General features: G+C 37.1%; 1 protein-coding gene across 1 annotated transcript in view; it reads right to left on the minus strand.

The window, feature by feature from the left end:
• The window catches only part of NSF (N-ethylmaleimide sensitive factor, vesicle fusing ATPase), a 124,849-nt gene that overhangs the window by 13,833 nt on the left and 93,004 nt on the right, over window positions 1-18,012 (minus strand). Inside the window, exons 16-17 of the mRNA XM_045525899.1 lie at window positions 14,080-14,146; window positions 12,073-12,152 (exon numbers count right to left, since the gene is read on the minus strand). Of these exons, the coding sequence (XP_045381855.1) occupies window positions 12,073-12,152; window positions 14,080-14,146 (147 nt within the window). The remainder of the gene's footprint in view (window positions 1-12,072; window positions 12,153-14,079; window positions 14,147-18,012) is intronic.

The following is an 18,012-nucleotide window of genomic DNA, read 5'->3' on the forward strand; positions in this document are numbered from 1 at the left end:
GCTGGGCACACAGAGAGGGTCCCTCTGCCTCAAATGCCCTTCCCTTCTATATTCACAGGGGTCTTTCCCTCAAAGTCAATGATCTGCTTGAATGGTAGCTTTTCCACAACCCTACTCATCCCCACTTAAAACTGCAACCCCCTAACCCCCCACCCGGGCACCCTTCCTCTCCCTTTATCCTCTCTCTTCCTCCCACGGTATGCATCACCTTTTAATAGACTATATACTTCACTCATTTACTATATTTAGTGTATTTCTTGCTGGTCTTCCTTCATGAGGACAGGACTTATGCCTGGCTTTACTGATGTATCCAGGGCTAGCACAGTGCCTTGTACAAAGTGCAAAATTATTAAATATGCATGGAATGACTGAATGATAATCCTGGTATAGGTTTCAAGGGTAGCAGATCACTCCTTCATTGTTACATTCTTTCTTCCGGCCCTAGAAAAATACACATTACACCAAGTGTTCAACCGGAAAATAACTATCTACCATTTCAGACAGTCTATACCCCTGAGCTTCAAATATTGAATACTATGGTAGCAACAAGTTTTAAAGAAAATAATCTAGATTGAATGGCATGTATGCTTTGCGCCAAAGGCTGGCTCATCTCTTTTAGTTAATCAATTGATTAGCTATTGACTGGATAATACTGACTGCTCTAGCAAAGGAAAAATAAGATTCATTAGCAACCATCAATTAAAGCTAGTAATATAGTAAGTACTATTAAGCATCCCCTTCAACTCCTGGTTTCCCCAAACCAAGGGAAAAAACTGATGGACCATTAAAAATAACCAGGAGTCTGAACAGTGAAAGGAGAGGAATCAGGAATGCATTTCTGATTTCTCTTGTTTGAATGTCTATAACTTCTTTCTTCTTCTTCTTCTTCTTCTTTTGGCAGTTAAATGTTTAAGTTGCATACCAAAGGAAGGATGTTTCAAATAAATCATGCTATACAACTAGGCAGAAAACTACACTTAAACTCTCCATTAGATTTTACCCTGAAGCAAATTCTTAGTCTACTTCTTTGTAACCTCCCTCCTGGTGCTGCAAGCAGGACAGAGGACAACAAGGAGGAGAATTCACGATGCAGATTGGACACGAATAAGAAACTTAACCCCAGATAATTTAAGATAATTTAAAATAATTCCTACAGGCAAAAGCGGACTACTTCGTGATATTTAGTACCAATTTATGAGAAAGACATTGAACCATCAGATTTTACACTTGGAGCAACTCATAAAGATTACCTAGTTTCTCTCTGTCCCCTGGTCCTTCTCTCTCTCACGTTGTAGATGAGACACCTGAGGTGAGAGGTGAAGTGATCTGTCCGAGGCTTTCACAGCCTGTGAGGGAGCCGAAACTAGAGTTCAGGCCTCACTGACATTTTCACTATGCTTTGCTGTCCATTGTTTTTATCTGTGTAATTTTAAAACTCATATCAGCAATGGCTCATATCTTAATTATGAGTTACAGAGATATATCACCTAGAAATAATGATCTTTGAGCTCTTAGGAGAAAAGGTTAAATAAATTGAGAAAATAAAATTGTACTGACCATGCCACAGTATTCTTAATGCCAAAAGGAAGGGTTTTATAGATGCTCTCTCTCATTAGAAACTTAAATAAGGTGACCACAGATTAATTAGCAAATCCAAACTCCCCTACCTTGCATCCACAGATTTTCCCTATCTATCTCAACTTCTAGCTTGATCTGCCCTAAATTGAACCCTGTATTCTAATCAGGTCAATATTCTTCTTTATAATTTAATTTCTACCTCTGTGATTTTTACCCATAGCACTTCTCTGTATTAAAATGCTTTCCAGAGTTTTCTGCCAATTTACAATTATCTCTTATGTTCACAATGTTTCAAAACTTGCCTTCTCTCCACCCTGTCCTCGTTAAACCCTACACAACTCACTTTACTCATTTAGGCCCCAACTTTTCAGAACATGGATTTAATATGTCCAGTAATGACACCTAACTTAGCTGCAGGCCAATCTGCTAAACAATTTCAACTATCCAGAACACAGCCAAGAACCAAGAAATAAGCAAAAATCCTTTAATCCATAGGACTGAAAAAACAAAATAATGTGAGGTTCAAGTAAATTTCCTCATAGATAGGGGTGACTGACCCATTACGCACAGTGCCCAGGGCCCATAAAACATTGAGGGCTCACAAAAATATTCTAATTCTTTTAAAATCAGGAAAGGAACAACTTCTAGGTAAAAGAAATGTTTTAAAATATTATAGTAATATATTCATCTTGATACCAACAGGTGTAAAATGTACTTTAAACATTTTTTTTTTTTACAGAGGAAGGGACCCACAAAAGTCATAACATGGCCTCGCACTCAGGAAAGCTCCTCCAGCTCTTATCATAGCCTAGTTACTCTTCCCAAAGGAACAGCTCATGAATCCTGGTGGTTGCCTGTTTTAGTTCATAGCAGATGAAAGCAGCAAATTATATACAACAAGGAATCATCAAAGGCAGGAAGACTGATAGCACTCACTTGGATTTTGCAAGTAACAGCTGATAGCAAAACCATTAAAAAAAAGAAAAGGTGCAAAAAAAACTCAATAAACAGGGCACACTGGGCCTAATGACTACCGCAGCAGAGTTCTATACATTCCAACAGTTCATGCTGAGTCCCACTCGTGGTACCACTGACCTGTACAACTATGGTTTGTGATGACGATCCTTACTCATTAACATTCATTAACAAAGTGTTTATTATACTTTACTCAGACACCAAGGATGTATGTGGAAATTTTTTTTCCTCTTAAAAAAGGTTAAAGGATAACAACAATTGACATTCGAAGAGGTTAAGCTTCGGTTATTTGGAAAAAATGAAGCCTATGATTTCTTATGAATTCCTGTTCTTCCCCTCCAGTGAAACCAAATATGTCATAGGAAGCTTAGGAAAATTGTAAACATTCCTCAGGCACAGTGTCTATTGAATAAAATAAAAAAGAAAAAAAAAATAAAATTGTCAACAAAACATATCCTCAAATTCCCAAGTATTATTCTGTATGTAAATAATAAAAACTTGCCAATTCTGGCCTAGGCAAGTCATTCACTGTCTCTCCCCACTGCTGCAGAGCTGGAATTCCCTAGCATGGCATAATGGCCCTGATTCAATTTTCCTTTTACTCATCTTTCGAGACCAGGATCAAGAACTACTATTTGTGAAACATTTGCAGATTTTCCCAGATAAAATGGACCACACTTTCCTTTGTGATCCACTGGAACTGCATAACATATAAAATCTAACTACATGCATGATGTTTTCGCCTCCTTTTCCTACAGTGGATTGTGACAAGGACACCAGTTAGTCTCTGCATGAAGGAGAAAAAAAAAACAACAATCCTCCTAGGTGTATGAATTAGAAAAAAGCAGTCATCTGGTTGAGCAAAAAGGCACCTCTTTACCTCTTCCTCAGGGCTAGGACTGCCAGATAAAGCCCTGAGTATAAGTATGCCCTCGAAATGGGATATATTGATACTAAAAGTCATTTGATGTCTTCCTAAAATTCAAATTTAACTGGGCATACTATATTCTTATCTGTTAAATCTGGTAACCCTACTTAAGGCAGATTCAGTCCCAAACCAGGATGGATTGCTTGGTGGGCAGGATGTGGGCTAGGTGTTAATCTCCACTTGCCACCTGACCTGTGCACACCTTATGTACAAACTGTACAACTGAACAGGTGGTCCTGGATTATGTGTCCTTTGAGGGCAAGTATATTTTATTCATCTTTGTATTTCTATAGTGTGGAATAAATGCTTATTAAATGTACATCCTAATAAAGGCAGATGTTCCTTAAAGTATTATTTCAAACTTGCATGTCAAAAGAATACCTTTTTTTTTTTTTTGAGACAGGATCTTGCTGTCACCCAAGCTGGAGTGCAGTGGCGCAATCATAGATCACTGCAACCAACTCCTGGGCTCAAGCGATCCTTCTGCCTCAGCCTCCCAAGCAGCTGGGACTACAGGCATGTGCCATCACAACTGGCTAATTTCAGAAATTTTGTAGAAATGGGGTCTCACTGTGTCGCCCAGGCTGGTCTCAAACTACTGGGCTCAAGCAACCCTCCCACCTCAGCCTCCCGAAGTGCTGGGATTACAGGTGTGAGCCACCATGCACAGCCAAAAGAAATATTTGTGGGTGGAAAAGAAACTTCCTATCTCCCTTCCATGAAACATAAGACAATTGTCACTATCTGTCTTGGCCAACGTTAGTCACACTGGCATTTAACCATTGTAAGTTTAGACTGGAAGCACTGCACCAAGCCAAATGCCAGGTGGGTTTCCCAGGACAACTGTGAGAGTCAGAAGCACTGTCACATGTTTACTCTCAGGACCACAGGATGTCTTATAGACATTAAATTAAATCAGTCCTAAAAGAAAAAACAAGGTTAAAAAAATATATCACACATAGACAAGCTTAGATACAAAGGTGGACTCATTTAGCTCTGCTGGTCAAACAGCAAATTAGTCCCAAAGTAATGGAATTAAAACATTTTGATAGTTATGCTGCTAAGTCAAAAATGAAAATAATTGTGTATACACTAAGTTTTCATTTTTTCCTGGTTACCCAAGCAATATATCCTTATTGTACAAAATTTGTAAAATACAGGAAACAATAAAGCAGAAAAAAATAACCTATAATCCTATCATCTGATATAGAGCAGGCTAGGCACAGTGACTCACACCTATAATCCCAGTGCTTTGGGAGGCCAAGGCAGAAGGATCACTTTGAGACCAGCCTGGGCAACATCGTGAGACCTTGTCTTTATAAGAAATAAATAATTGGCTGGGTGTGGTGGTGTGTGCCTGTAGTCCTAGCTACTTGGGAGGCTGAGGCAGGAGGATTGCTTGAACCCAGTAGTTCATGGCAATAGTGAGCTATGATCACGCCACTGTATTCCAGCCTAGGTGACAGAGCGAGAACCTGTCTCTTAAAATAAATAAATAAATAAAAAATAAAATAGAGCAGTTGTTTTTAAGATGAAGAAATAGAACTTCCTTTTAATTTCATTCTTTAAAAATTTTTTTGTATATGTTTTAAAAATGAGCATCTCATAGAATAATACATGTATGAAAATACTGCAGGAATGAACTCAAATTTTTTTACTGGTAGGGGCATGTGTTCAGAAAGTTTGGAGGCCCACTGATATAAAGGGAATTACAATCAACAGTGTTGGCATATCTCCTCCAGTCCTTTCTTCTTTATACCTGAAATCACACTATGACAGTAACTGAGGATTTACATAAAAGGTGATCTGACAGTTATGTAGCAGTTTCTGACATGGGCCCATTCACACAGAGGAAGGGTCACTAAAGGGTCTTTCCTTCAGGGCTGGCAGGGTCATTAGGAGCAAGATGGCTAGCAGCTGGAGGAAAAGGGAGCCACTGTGCTCTTTCTGCGACACTTTCAGGGTTGGTTTCTTCAGCAGTAGTCACCTTGATCCTAGCTCCTTTGTTACGGGTTGCTTATTCTGTTGCTTTTATTTAATTTTTGTGTGAGGAAAGACCGAGTCAGTTTTCTTTGAAACGAATAATTGAGTTGTGCTTTGCAGGTATAAAAACCACAATAAATATTTATCTTATTTAATCCTCACAACTTAAACAATTTATAAAAATGTTCCCATTTTACAAATGAGAAAATTAAGGCTTAGAAGTTAAATGTCTGGATTCAAAAAAAAAAACAAATCCTATTTTAAAAATCTGGTTTTATTCAGCAGATTGCTGTAGCAATATTTTATAAAAGGATTCATCAAATTTCTTTCACTGTTTTTTTGATGTATTTGAAATTAATTTACGAATATAGGTATTATACATATAAATACATATATTCAATTCACATAGGACTTTCCAAGAAAATCTACTATACTAAGCAAAGAATACCTGAAGAGAATTTTGGAAAATGTAGTAGCCATGTAATGTCACTGACTTAATAAGTAGGAAAATTGGGCCACTAAATTGTCAATCATCGTTTTTTAAATAAAAAAATGAAGTCCAATGCAAAAGTCACCACATCAGTGATTACAATTAATGTGTCTGGCAAAATGACTAAACCTCTTTCCTAAAGTGGTTATATATCTTATTGAGTCATATTGTAGTCATTAGCCAGAGTTAATTTTGAACAGACAGATGTAGAGATACTCATGTTTAGGCTTGCATCATTTGGAGTCTCTTCCATTATCTGCTTATTTCACTAAGCAACCTAAAGTCTGAAGAGTTGCTTAATATTACCAAGACTTCCTAATAATATATCTGAAGTAAGCTAAACTAAGATGCCATATAAGGATTACATAAAAAGCAATTTTGTTTAGAGACTGGTGATGTTAAAATGAAACCCACAGAGAAACAAGTATGTCTGCCTGAATTCCCATCCTGAGTATGCTAACAGTTTCTTATTGGTTCAGCTTATTAGGTAATATTCCTAGGTGCTGGAGCAGTGAAGAAGTTATTTTTTTCAACAACTTTATAAAACTTAGCTAAAACCCTAACAACTGTTAGGTCTGAGTTCTACTTCGGTACTACTGACGTGGATCTGGAGTGATATTCTTCTTTTGTAAAAGTTTAAAGTTCCAAAGAGTATTCCAATTGGTGAGTTGCAAATGAATTAAATGTGGACTAAGATATCAACTCCTCCTAGCAGTTGGGAAGGTGAGGTGGTAGGTACCTGTGTGGCTGGGCCCTTGGCCAGCTGTGAGTGGCCTCATCCTCTTACCCAAATGTATCATCAGATGTTATCATTTTCTGTGTGCAATGACTTAAAAATGTTGGGAAGCACTAAACTGAAAAAGTATTGATTCTCCATAAATTATAAGGCTATGCCATTACATTCTGATGAGGTCTTCCAATTTACTTCCCAAAAGTGTCAAGTAAACCCAGTATTAAATAGTCAGGCAACTGAGCTAACTACTCTCACACTTGTTGAGGAAACTGAGAAGTCATGTCATTTGGCAGCCTAGGAGTTAGTTCCCTCTTAGACATTTCATTTTGTCTCCCAAAAAGGAAAAGAAAAAAAAAAAAAGGTAGCAAAAGAGATCTCTGAGGAAAATAAGCAAGCACTGGTGCTGTAGGCTGCAGGTAGTTACCTGGCCTTACCACTTACTGCTACTGCTTCCTCCTTGGTATTAAGATGATGGCTTTCATCCTCCTGATCTTAAAAAGCACATTCCCCTCCTCAACTTCCATAAATCTGCAAAACTTGAAAAGAGCCCCAGTGTCATCAAGTGAAAGAGACGGCTTTAGGAATCTCACTGGAAGGAGGGGTGTCTTCAAGCCTCTCACTGCTAAGCCGGACATTTCCTAACACTGGCCAAATTGTACGTCCAGCTCAGGGAGGGTGAACTGCAGTGGTCTTTTACCCTCCAAGCCAATTGTTAGCTTTTCACAGGAATCAGCAGGGAAGCACATGTGAAATCTCTGTGTGACGGTGAGCACCCCCATGCCTTGTGTGACTCTGCATGTAGATGAAGCAGGCTGGGAGCTTTCTTAGCTGCTGCTGCTGAGTTCTCAGAGAAGCCCTTTTCTCCAGCTTGGCTCCCTGCTGGGACAGCCCTTTTCAATTTTTCTATCCCCCCTCGATCTCTTCTCCTGCAGAACACAGGGAAACTTGATTGAAATAAAGACCTAGGGAACATGTTTTATTTTCTCCTGTTCAATCCATTTTAGAAAAGCTTTTAATTGGTTTTAAAAAGATGCTAAACAAAATGTGATGATGTTTTTCAGTCTTCGTGAACTACAGATACCACTTTTTATACTTGCAAAGGACTAATAAATCAATCATGAAATTAACTCTCTAGCTAAATTTAAAGCAAATCCACTGAATACCAGGTTCATTAAAAATCTATGCATTTACTTAGAAAAATTTAAAATTCAAAGAAAATTATCCTAGTAACTGAAATCTGACTTGAATTTTTAGTTCTACACTGAAAATCCAAGACCAAGGCAATCACAAAGGGAAAAAGGAGGGCTTGTGAACCAGTTTTAATAAGCCAATTTACAGGGAGGGAGGGAGTGGTGGGGGAGGGGTAGAAGTAGAAAAGGGAATATCTAGATACATAACAACATTGTGCCTCCGAGGGATTCTTTTATTTGAACATATGCACACATGCACACACAATTTTTCTGTGTGAAAGCTGGAATTACAACAAATGCAAAATTAAGGATTCTGTGACTGATATGATTATACATTGTATACATGTACAATTCTTCCTTTTAAAGAAAAATGCCTACAACTTTTCTGTTTTCTTACCAGTAATAAATAATAATTTCTACCACCCTATGCATTTCTACAATATTTAGATGCATATACCTTTAATATTTCATTGAGAACATCTGAAAAACCTCCATGCTAATGGTTTGGTGAAGTGAATGCTTCCACTTTAGAATGATAATTATTCCTGACACTGGACCAATCTGAAAATTTCCCCTTATTTTCTTGAGAGAATGCAAACTACTTTTAAAAAGCAAGGTGGTACAGACAAAGCATATTTTTATTTTATTAAATATATGCCAACTAGAAATATTAAAAATATTAATTTCTCCTGCCACTGATTCACTTATATAGCAGGTCATCTAGCAGTCCAGGTCAGAGTCACCAAATTCTGATTAATGATAGGCTGGTAGTCCCTTAAAAGAGACTCCCTGCCATTTCCAATCACTAAGGCAACCAGAACTCTTACTTCTTACATATTTCTATATTCTTCCTCTTCAGTCTTTAGAGAAATTCCTCTCACATCCTTTTTAATGATCCAATTCCTGTTTCTAGGATTTCTCCCAGGCTGGGCCATGTACCTTGGATGCTCACCCCTTACTTCTAACTCCCTATATAATTCTCCTTTTATCATTTAAGTAGCTTCTTAAACCATTTTTTAAAAATATAACTGCTTTACAGCACCACAAATGAATTGTACACCATTAAATATGTACAATTCATTCATTTTTAGTATATTCACAGATATGTGTAACTATCATCAAAATCAAATTTAGAATGTTTTCATCAGCCCCAAAAAGAAATGCCATGCTCATTAGTAGTCACCTTCCATTCTTTCCATCTACCCCTTTCAGGCCTAGGCAACCACTGATCTAATTTCTGTCCTTATAGATTTGCCAATTCTGGACACTTCATATAAATGGAATCATATAATATGTGGTCTTTTGTGACTATATTCTTTCACTTAGCATGTTTCCAAGGTTCATCCATGCTGGTGCATGTATCAGTACTGCATTTTTTTATTGCTGAATAATATTTCATTATATTGATACACCAGATTTTATATGATGAACATTTGCATTGTTTCTACTTTTTGGTTACTGTGAATAATGCTGCTATGAACATTCATGTATAAGCTTTTGTGTGGACATGTTTTCATTTCCTCTGGGTGTATACCTAGGAGTGGAATTGCTAGGTCATGTGGTAACTCAATGTTTAATCTTTTGAGGAATGTGCTAGACTGTTTTCCAAAGGCTGCATAATTTTTACATTCTCACAAACAGTACACATGGATTCCAATTTCTCCACACCCTCACCAACACTTGTTATTATCCAACTTTTTTTTTTTTTTTTGAGACAGAGTCTCACTCTGTTGCCTGGGCTAGAGTGCCATGGCGTCAGCCTAGCTCACAGCAACCTCAAACTCCTGGGCTTGAGCAATCCTCCTGCCTCAGCCTCCCGAGTAGCTGGGACTACAAGCATTTGCCACCATGCCCGGCTAATTTTTTATATATATATTTTTAGGTGTCCATATAATCTCTTTGTATTTTTAGTACAGACAGGGTCTCACTCTTGTTCAGGCTGGTCTTAAACTCCTGAGCTTAAACAATCCACCCGCCTCGGCCTCCCAGAGTGGTAGGATTACACTAGGATTACAGGCATGAGCCACCGAGCCCGGCCTTATCCAACTTTTTGATTATAGCCATCCTAGTGGGTGTGAAATGGTGCCTCACTGTACTGGTTTTGATTTGCAATTTTCTGGCAATTAATGATGTTGAATATCTTTTCATGTACTTATGGCCATTTGAATTTCACCTATTTTTTAATGTTTTTGTTCTAATCATACCCTGTCTAAATATAAACTTGAGCAATTCTAAAACACTTAAGTCCACTAAAATGAGAAGACACTTAAAAATTGTTGACTAAGCTATTTGCGAAGCAGGTATGTATAAACCTCTGTGCCAGACGCTGTCAGATTTAAAAGCATAAGATGATGTTTCCTCAAAAACCTTAAAATCATTTTTATAAAATAGAAATGGTTATTCTTAAATCTTTCATCAAAATGTTGCAGGTCATTTGCTAATATTTTCTGTTTATTTCTATTGGTATCTATTTTGGATTACAAATAACTCTTAGGGGATGTATCTCTGTTTAAATCAATGTATATAGTATTTAACAATGTAAAAAAGTTCAAAATAGCATTGAAAATTTATTCTTCCTTCTCCCAAGTGACTTTTAACATAAATTCTTTTTAGCTAAAAAGCTGAATATTATATAAGTTTAAATTCCTAGAAAAAGATTCCCATTCTAATTTTTTTTTTCTGAGACAGAGTCTCGCTCTGTTGTCCTGGCTAGAGTGCTGTGGCATCAGCCTAGCTCACAGCAACCTCAAACTCCTGGGCTCAAGCGATCCTCCTGCCTCAACTTCCCAAGTAGTTGGAACTACAGGCACGCACACCCGACTAATTTTTCTATTTTTAGTAGAGACAGGGTCTCGCTGTTGCTCAGGCTTGTCCTCCAACTCCTGACCTCAAGCAATCCTCCTACCTCAGCCTCCCAGAGTGCTAGGATTACAGACGTGAGCCACCACGCCTGGCCCCATTCTAATAATTTTAAATATGCTGATTTCCTACAGAAGATTTTTGTGTTTGTGTAAGATATATATAGATACTGGGGAGAAATTCTTTTTGTTTCAGCACCTTTAGATTTATCTCTTTACATATTTATAAAAGTATTGAAGAAATCAGAGAAGGGATAAATATACTCACTTCTCTAACTTCAGCCTTTGTATAAGTTAAAACTCCAATTACTGGGAATGATGGCCAATGTTAAGATGATTTTAAAATCCTTCCACAGTGTATATTTGTAGCAAATTTTCAAGGCTGTTGTAGGTTATGTTTCATTTTACTACTCTAGAAGTTAGAAAAAAACCCAAAACCCTAGAAAATCAAGGAAAGTCCTTTAACTTTTAAGTGTAAAATACACACATAATTTTAACTGTTAAATTAAAAGTTAGATTCACCAGCTCAACATTAAGTATTTCCCATTCAGATTAGTATCTTTAACTTCAAATATGAAATTCCCATACAAACATTAAGGTGTGTTTCAAGTTAGTGCTTAACTCCTTTGTGTCTGCCTTTGATTGGCATTTCTTCGAGGTTACAACATGCAGAATCAATCAAGAGAATTTGGTCTTGTGACATAGCCAAACATGCTCTGGCAGCCTCTACATAATTAACATATTTAACCAACCTTCATAGGATGGTTTTGAATTTGTTAAGCTATCAAAATCACCAGATTCTAATAGCCGCATCAGTAAAAATGCAACCACATGAACCAAGATCTTGGCTATAAATTCACTCTTCAAAACCACTGTGTGGCACAAGAGAAATAACTTAAGATCATCTATAAAAAGAAAATTTTTTTAAATCTGCCTAAAAGAAGTAAACTTCAATTTCCCCAAATACAAATTTTTAGGAAAACCTATGAAATGATAAATGAAACAAATGGGAACAAATATTTAATCCTTTCTACATTAATATCATAATCTCCCTGAGGAGGTGGAGGAGGGCAGGGATGTGTAACGTGGTAAACTCACTAAACAACAAAATCAATACTAATCAAAACTGAGATTTTGATATTTTTAGAAAAGAACTCAAAAGATTTTGTTAAGAAAATAATTCCCCTTAAGCAGAAAGCCAGATCAAATGACCTTTCAAAATCCCTTCAACAACAGAATTTTATATATTTATAATAACCTGCTTAAGGAGAATGTACCAATATAGGCAATTTACTGGAAAACTATTTGTAAAAATATTTCTTCTTATCATTATTTACCTGAGGAGGTGCCTTTTTCAGTAACACAAGAAGAGCCTGTAATACCAGATTAGAAAATCGAGGGCCAATAGGAACATAATCTAGAAGAGAAACATTACTGTGTTTAGAGATTCAATCTACACGTGCACATATCCCAAACATTCAGATTTTTTTGCATCAAGAGTAAACACAGTCCTAAATAAAAGCCATGCAACTATCTATAATAACAAAAAATATCTCCAATAACCTAATGGGGAAAAAGACCCCCAGGTGTATTTACTAAGCATGTCTAAGAAACTACTGCAAACTATGGCAATTCAGTACTTTGACAACAAAATATGATGCTAGAAAATGGGTGGAGGGGAAAATGATAAGCAAGGAGTTTTAATAAAACTGAAATGAGGGTATAGCCACTAATACTGGCTCTCAGATGGTGAAGAACAGAAAACTTTCTAAGGACATTTTCTCCGTGTTAGACTTCTACCAATACCTCCAGATTCAACATAAATGTCACCTCCTTAGCTTTCTCTGCATTTTGCATATGCATCCTTGCCCTGTGCTTAGAGCTACCTGTAGGTATCAGCCCGCTGAAGTCAAAATGTGACCCCTCCATTTTCTGAATATCCAGATGTTCAGAATAGCACATTCTACTTTGCATTAATTTTTGCCTGTGTATGTTATAACGGACAGGCAGCATCTTATTTTTCTGAGACCCTAATAATTCTAGCACAGTAGTAAGGGCTCAGCAAATGCTTGTTGAATAAATGAACAAGCAAGTACAGATAATAACTATTCATATAAGTGAAAATATACTGAGAGGGCACACATTCCTTACATAGTAGTGTTGCTATGACCACACATCTCAATTGTGTTAAGATAAAGGAATTTACGCAGAGCTATGAGTATGTGCCCAAAAGCTTTTAAAGAAATAATCCTATAAACTAGGCTGAGATGTATAAAATATAGCAGACCAAAAACCCAGTTCACTAGATAAAACTATCAATTTAAGGAGGCCTCACAGATATACCTGCTTTGCTTTATAACAAACATTGCCAAAAACCTTAGAAAATAAGTAACAGAAGACCTAAAGCAAGTCTGAAAATAATGGGAAAAATGTAATAAGAACAGTTAACTTGAAATCATTACTATACCATATAGACAGCTTAAGGAAGAAGGGATTAATCAGGTACTGGGTAGTATTTTCAGATACTTATTAAGTCACCAGGTGGGTTTCTATTTCAAAAGAGTTAAGTACCCCATCCTGAGCCATTGTTATAATGAATTTATGCCAGATTGATTTCATTTTACAATGAAATAAAATTAAGAGTAACAGCAGCTTTCTGGCATTTACTTGGAGTTTACTTCTTATGAGTTGAGTGCAAGGACTAAGTCGTATTTATGTTTGTATCCTGTAAGAGTGTACTTCATAATAGGAGATTAATAAATATTTTAAAAAATTACTACAGAGCACTTTGAACTTTCAATGTTTTCAACATTTATTATCCCATTTTTGTCTTCACAATTACTCTGTGGGAGAAGCAAGGAAGGGATTACAGTCTCTGTTTTGCAAGAGCAGAAACTGAGGTACAGAGAGCTTACAACTTCTGTTCCAAGTGTTTTGGTGAATTTGTGGATCTCACTCTGATCCTAAACCTTTCTTTCATTAGTTCTGTCAAAGTTCTCAAGTGGACCTCTGAGCTATATGCAGCTCATAGTTACTAAATTGTAAAAACATCTGTCAATGAAACTTACTAATCATTTATTATGGCAAACACAGGAAGATACAAAATAAGACATGGGCCTTTACAGGAAAGCAGTTTATAATGGAGTTACGGTAACAGGGTATATTAACATAAATACTATCATTGATGTCAGATATGAGAGATAATGTTACATTTCTTTGTAAGACAAAGAAAGGTATTTCTATTGCTTTATAGTTTATAAACACTTGTCAATTTTCTCCTGTAATTTTTGAGACATTAGCCTTAATGTGGGAAAGATAGTACAATGTCAGAAGTAAGGACTTACCAAGTAATCTCTCAATGTCATCCACAACCACACAACTGAGCTGGGATTTGTACGCATCATCAAAGATCTGGAAGGAAGCAAAGCCATTTATTATCTCACTGCCTTTCATAATTATGAAAGGGGGAAACAAAGTGTTCTAAGCAGAGTGTACTAAATATTAAGAGGGACAGAGATGAAAAAATTCAGGAATAATGAAGAGATGTTGGTGTTGATGTGGGGGAGAGTGGTGGACGAGATGAAGCAGAAAGATGATGAAGGAACCTGGAGGTGGAGGGTCTCACAAATTTCATGAGTTGAAATTTTATTATAAAGGCAATAAAAAGCCACTAAAGGGTTTTAAGCAATAGGCTGACATGTCAAGTTTATGTTTTAGAAAGATTTTTCTGGTTGACGTATCGAAAAGCATTAGAAGGGAGTAATAGTTGCTTGAGATTGTGGAATTCCACATTAGAAATAATGGTGGCCTAAGAGTAGGGGTGCTGAGAAGGCTGAGAAGTGGACAGATTCTAATGATATTTAGGAGGTAGAACTAAAAAGACTTGGTGAATGAATGGGTGTGGTGATGAGTGAGAAACTGGAGTTAAGGATCCTTCCTGGTTTGGAAACTGAAATAAAAAAGAGAGGGGAAACTGGTTTGAAAATGGATGATGAGTGCATTTAAGGAGCAGGAAGAGACTTTTATCTCCTCTCCACTAAAAAAAAAAAAAAAGAAGAGAAAATGAGAAGAATAAGATATTTATTTCAGTCTCTTGATACATAATGATGGTTCCTTTTGGCTTTGAATTAGTGCATTCAAGACAACTGAAATGTTTGGAAGAAGTTCTGCAGTGGTTCTCTGTTATTTTCTCAAAGTCTGGACCAATACAGCAGCCAATGTGGTATCTCATAACTCAGGAGATTCAGGCAATCACTGAAAATAATGCTTTGCTTTTCAAAACATTTTTCAGAATTCTATTAAAAGCTCTGATGCAAACATATAATTCTGACCATCAGGCTATGAGATCACAGATTAGAGCCACAGGGCCCTGGGGCACCACTGCCTGGTTGGCTGCAGTAGCTCTCCATTTTTCCTAAATCAGACCTTCTTCCTTCTCAGAACAAAGTATACCTTATGTGATTACAGGGACCTTACTCAGGACATTGCTGGGGTCTAAACATGATAAATTGCTACGTAGTATGTAGCTCCACCAACTTATCTCAGATACTGTAATTCACAAAGCACTTCACAGTTGACTTCATGGGCTACCTATAACATTTTAGAAAAAAAATACCTACAGCAGTCATTAACGTAAAGTAGTGGGTTTTGTTTTTTTACAGACAGCTCTCAGTGTACTAATTACTATCAGAAAGAGAGGAGAACTCACAGCAAACTCTCTTAACGACATACTAACCATGACAAAGGCTGTATAATTCCAGTTGTAACTTGACTAGTTTCAATTAACCAGTCAACTGAAACTCCTTTGGGTAGCTACTCTGCTCTAATTTAAATATACATACACACACCCCTTTCACTTATACATACGTTCTCTTCCTTATCTAGTCTCTAGTGTAGTCTGAGGTCAGCACTCTTGTCCTGAATCCATGATTTCTGCCTAGTCTCCTCAGCCCCTTTCACTCTTGGCATCCTGGCCTAGGCCCCAGTAGAACACTCACTAAGAAGATTTGATTGGCAAGTACATGGGATTAGCTGCCAAACTAAAGTCTAAGTGAGATATTTACATACTGAGCCAGGAAAGTTTACAACTTTAGGTAGATAAACCCAAAATAGAGGAGAAGTACTAGAAAGAAAGATGCAAGAAAAGTAAAATTGTACAAACGGCCCTAGTTAGCACAGTACAAACTCACCATCAGTAACAGCACACAGATACACAGTGCCTGCTCCAGATCAAATGATGCCTCAACACAGAGGCAGCCAGGAGGGCTGAAGCTGGAGGAAAGGGCTGTGCCTTACAGATTCTTTAAAAAAATTAGTCTAAAGAATATAGGGACATCCCAGTTTTATCAGGGAGTTTCCTGTAGAGCGGGTAAGATTGTCAGACAATATATTAGGGTCTTAAAGTCAGATGGGAAGTCTGCAAGAGAAGGCTAAAGAAAAAAATATGGACAGAGTTGAAGAAGGAAACAATATGGGAAAGAATGGCATCAGCAGCATGAGTCTCACGAAATAATGAGAGGACTCTCACAAAGGATGAGGAACATCTCTAGAAAAGAGTCCCATAGTTTGTTTCTAGCTGTGCATATGAGATTGTAACCATTAAAGTCTATAGTACCACTTCTCTCACATGCAAAGACAGACAGTATGATACAAGCTTGAGGGTCATGAGAGACAACCCAGAATGTGGGGAGTCTGGGCTCAAGGTGAGAATATGCTGGGTGCACTCTTGAGCACCGAGGGAGAAGCAGGCTCCTGTCACATAGGGATTAGGAGCAGGCCTGAATATGGTGCTCATCAAGCTTTTAAGACACAGAGCACACTCCTGGAACCTTCAGCCAAGCTGGGAGCCACCTGTACGTAGGGAGGGGCAGCAGCTGCAGGCTCTGGAGTCTACATGAATACAAATGGGAACACGCCAGCATTAGCTCCATTAATCCCAGCCTTTCAGGATCATAAGCCACAGCAAAGCACGCTCTAAGGAGATTCTGTCCTCCATCGTCTGTGACCTCCTTAGTGCTCTTAGGTGAGGGAAGCCAAGTTTTTTGGTTCTTTTGGGGCCTGAAAGAGTTCATCTCAATTCTGAAGTAGTCTGTGTGAAGTACCTAGTTAGGAGAAATCTGATGACCGTAGGAATCTGATGGCATAGAAAATCTCTACTGTAGTAAATCTGTCAGTGATTAGCTGAAAGCATACTCTAATCATATTTGGTAGCATATAAAAATGTAAATGAGCAAATTTAAATTGGTGCTATCTGTAATAATCTCTAGTTTCTAAAAATAACTTGGGAGTAGACCAAGCAGACATTAGCTGTCTTCTAATGAAACTGCCTCAGGAAGTGGACCTAAACTTTTGGCAAAGCACTAAAGCTTCCTGGAATGACCTTAAAATCTTTTATTTGTTCTTTCTGCTTTTCAGGAAAAAAAATCTTACATTTTCATATAACATGAGCCACAGAATGGGGTATTTTTAATAACATAAAAAGTCACAAGGTCTGAAAGTTCTGTACCACCTCCTTTGTATGCCACACAGATACAAGTGCCAAAAGACATAGTGTATTAAACAAAACAACAACAAACGCCTACCCCCCAGCCACATAGGGACCTGTAGTTACTTCCGGAGTGTGTTCTTCTCTCAGCTAATACATGCACAAACTTCAACAAATCAGCTACATGATATATTAGGATGTTAACCAAAAACATCCAAATTCTGTTGCTTAGTAACTGCTGTCAAAAGATCTAATTTCCAGCTCTGCTCTTTGTATAGACTAAACCATGAAAAGAGGAGGATTAGGCACTATGATTCTGTTCTGTGCAGACTACAATTTGCAGTGGGATTTACAGGAGGATATTCAAAGAAGATTATTTCTTTCTTGCAAAGCTAGTGGAAAGGAAATTTCTTCCATTAATTTTCAATCCTTTGAAAACAAGACTATATCATGTTATTAGTGGGTGTAGTTTTATAAATCAATACTATTTTTACTTAACTTTATTCAAACAATTTAGTCATATTTAGTTGTATCCAATTGTTCTATTTCATCTCTGTACTGATAGTATACTTAGAAAGCATCAAGATTAGGTAATTAGTTGAAATCAAATTCCCCTGCTTTGTTCTTTGGTTCATTTAATGTCACTAATAGAACTAGTAAAATAGATTTTTTTTTAAAAGTATAGACGCACAAATGGATAGAGGAGTTAAAACTGAAAAACTGAATGAAGTTTTGGAAACAAACATAAAATGGGAGAGAAGAGGAAGATCTGTGAATACTTCAAATACTACAA

The sequence above is a fragment of the Lemur catta genome, chromosome 15 (assembly GCF_020740605.2).
Source record: "Lemur catta isolate mLemCat1 chromosome 15, mLemCat1.pri, whole genome shotgun sequence".
In the NCBI taxonomy this organism is placed as follows: domain Eukaryota; kingdom Metazoa; phylum Chordata; class Mammalia; order Primates; family Lemuridae; genus Lemur; species Lemur catta.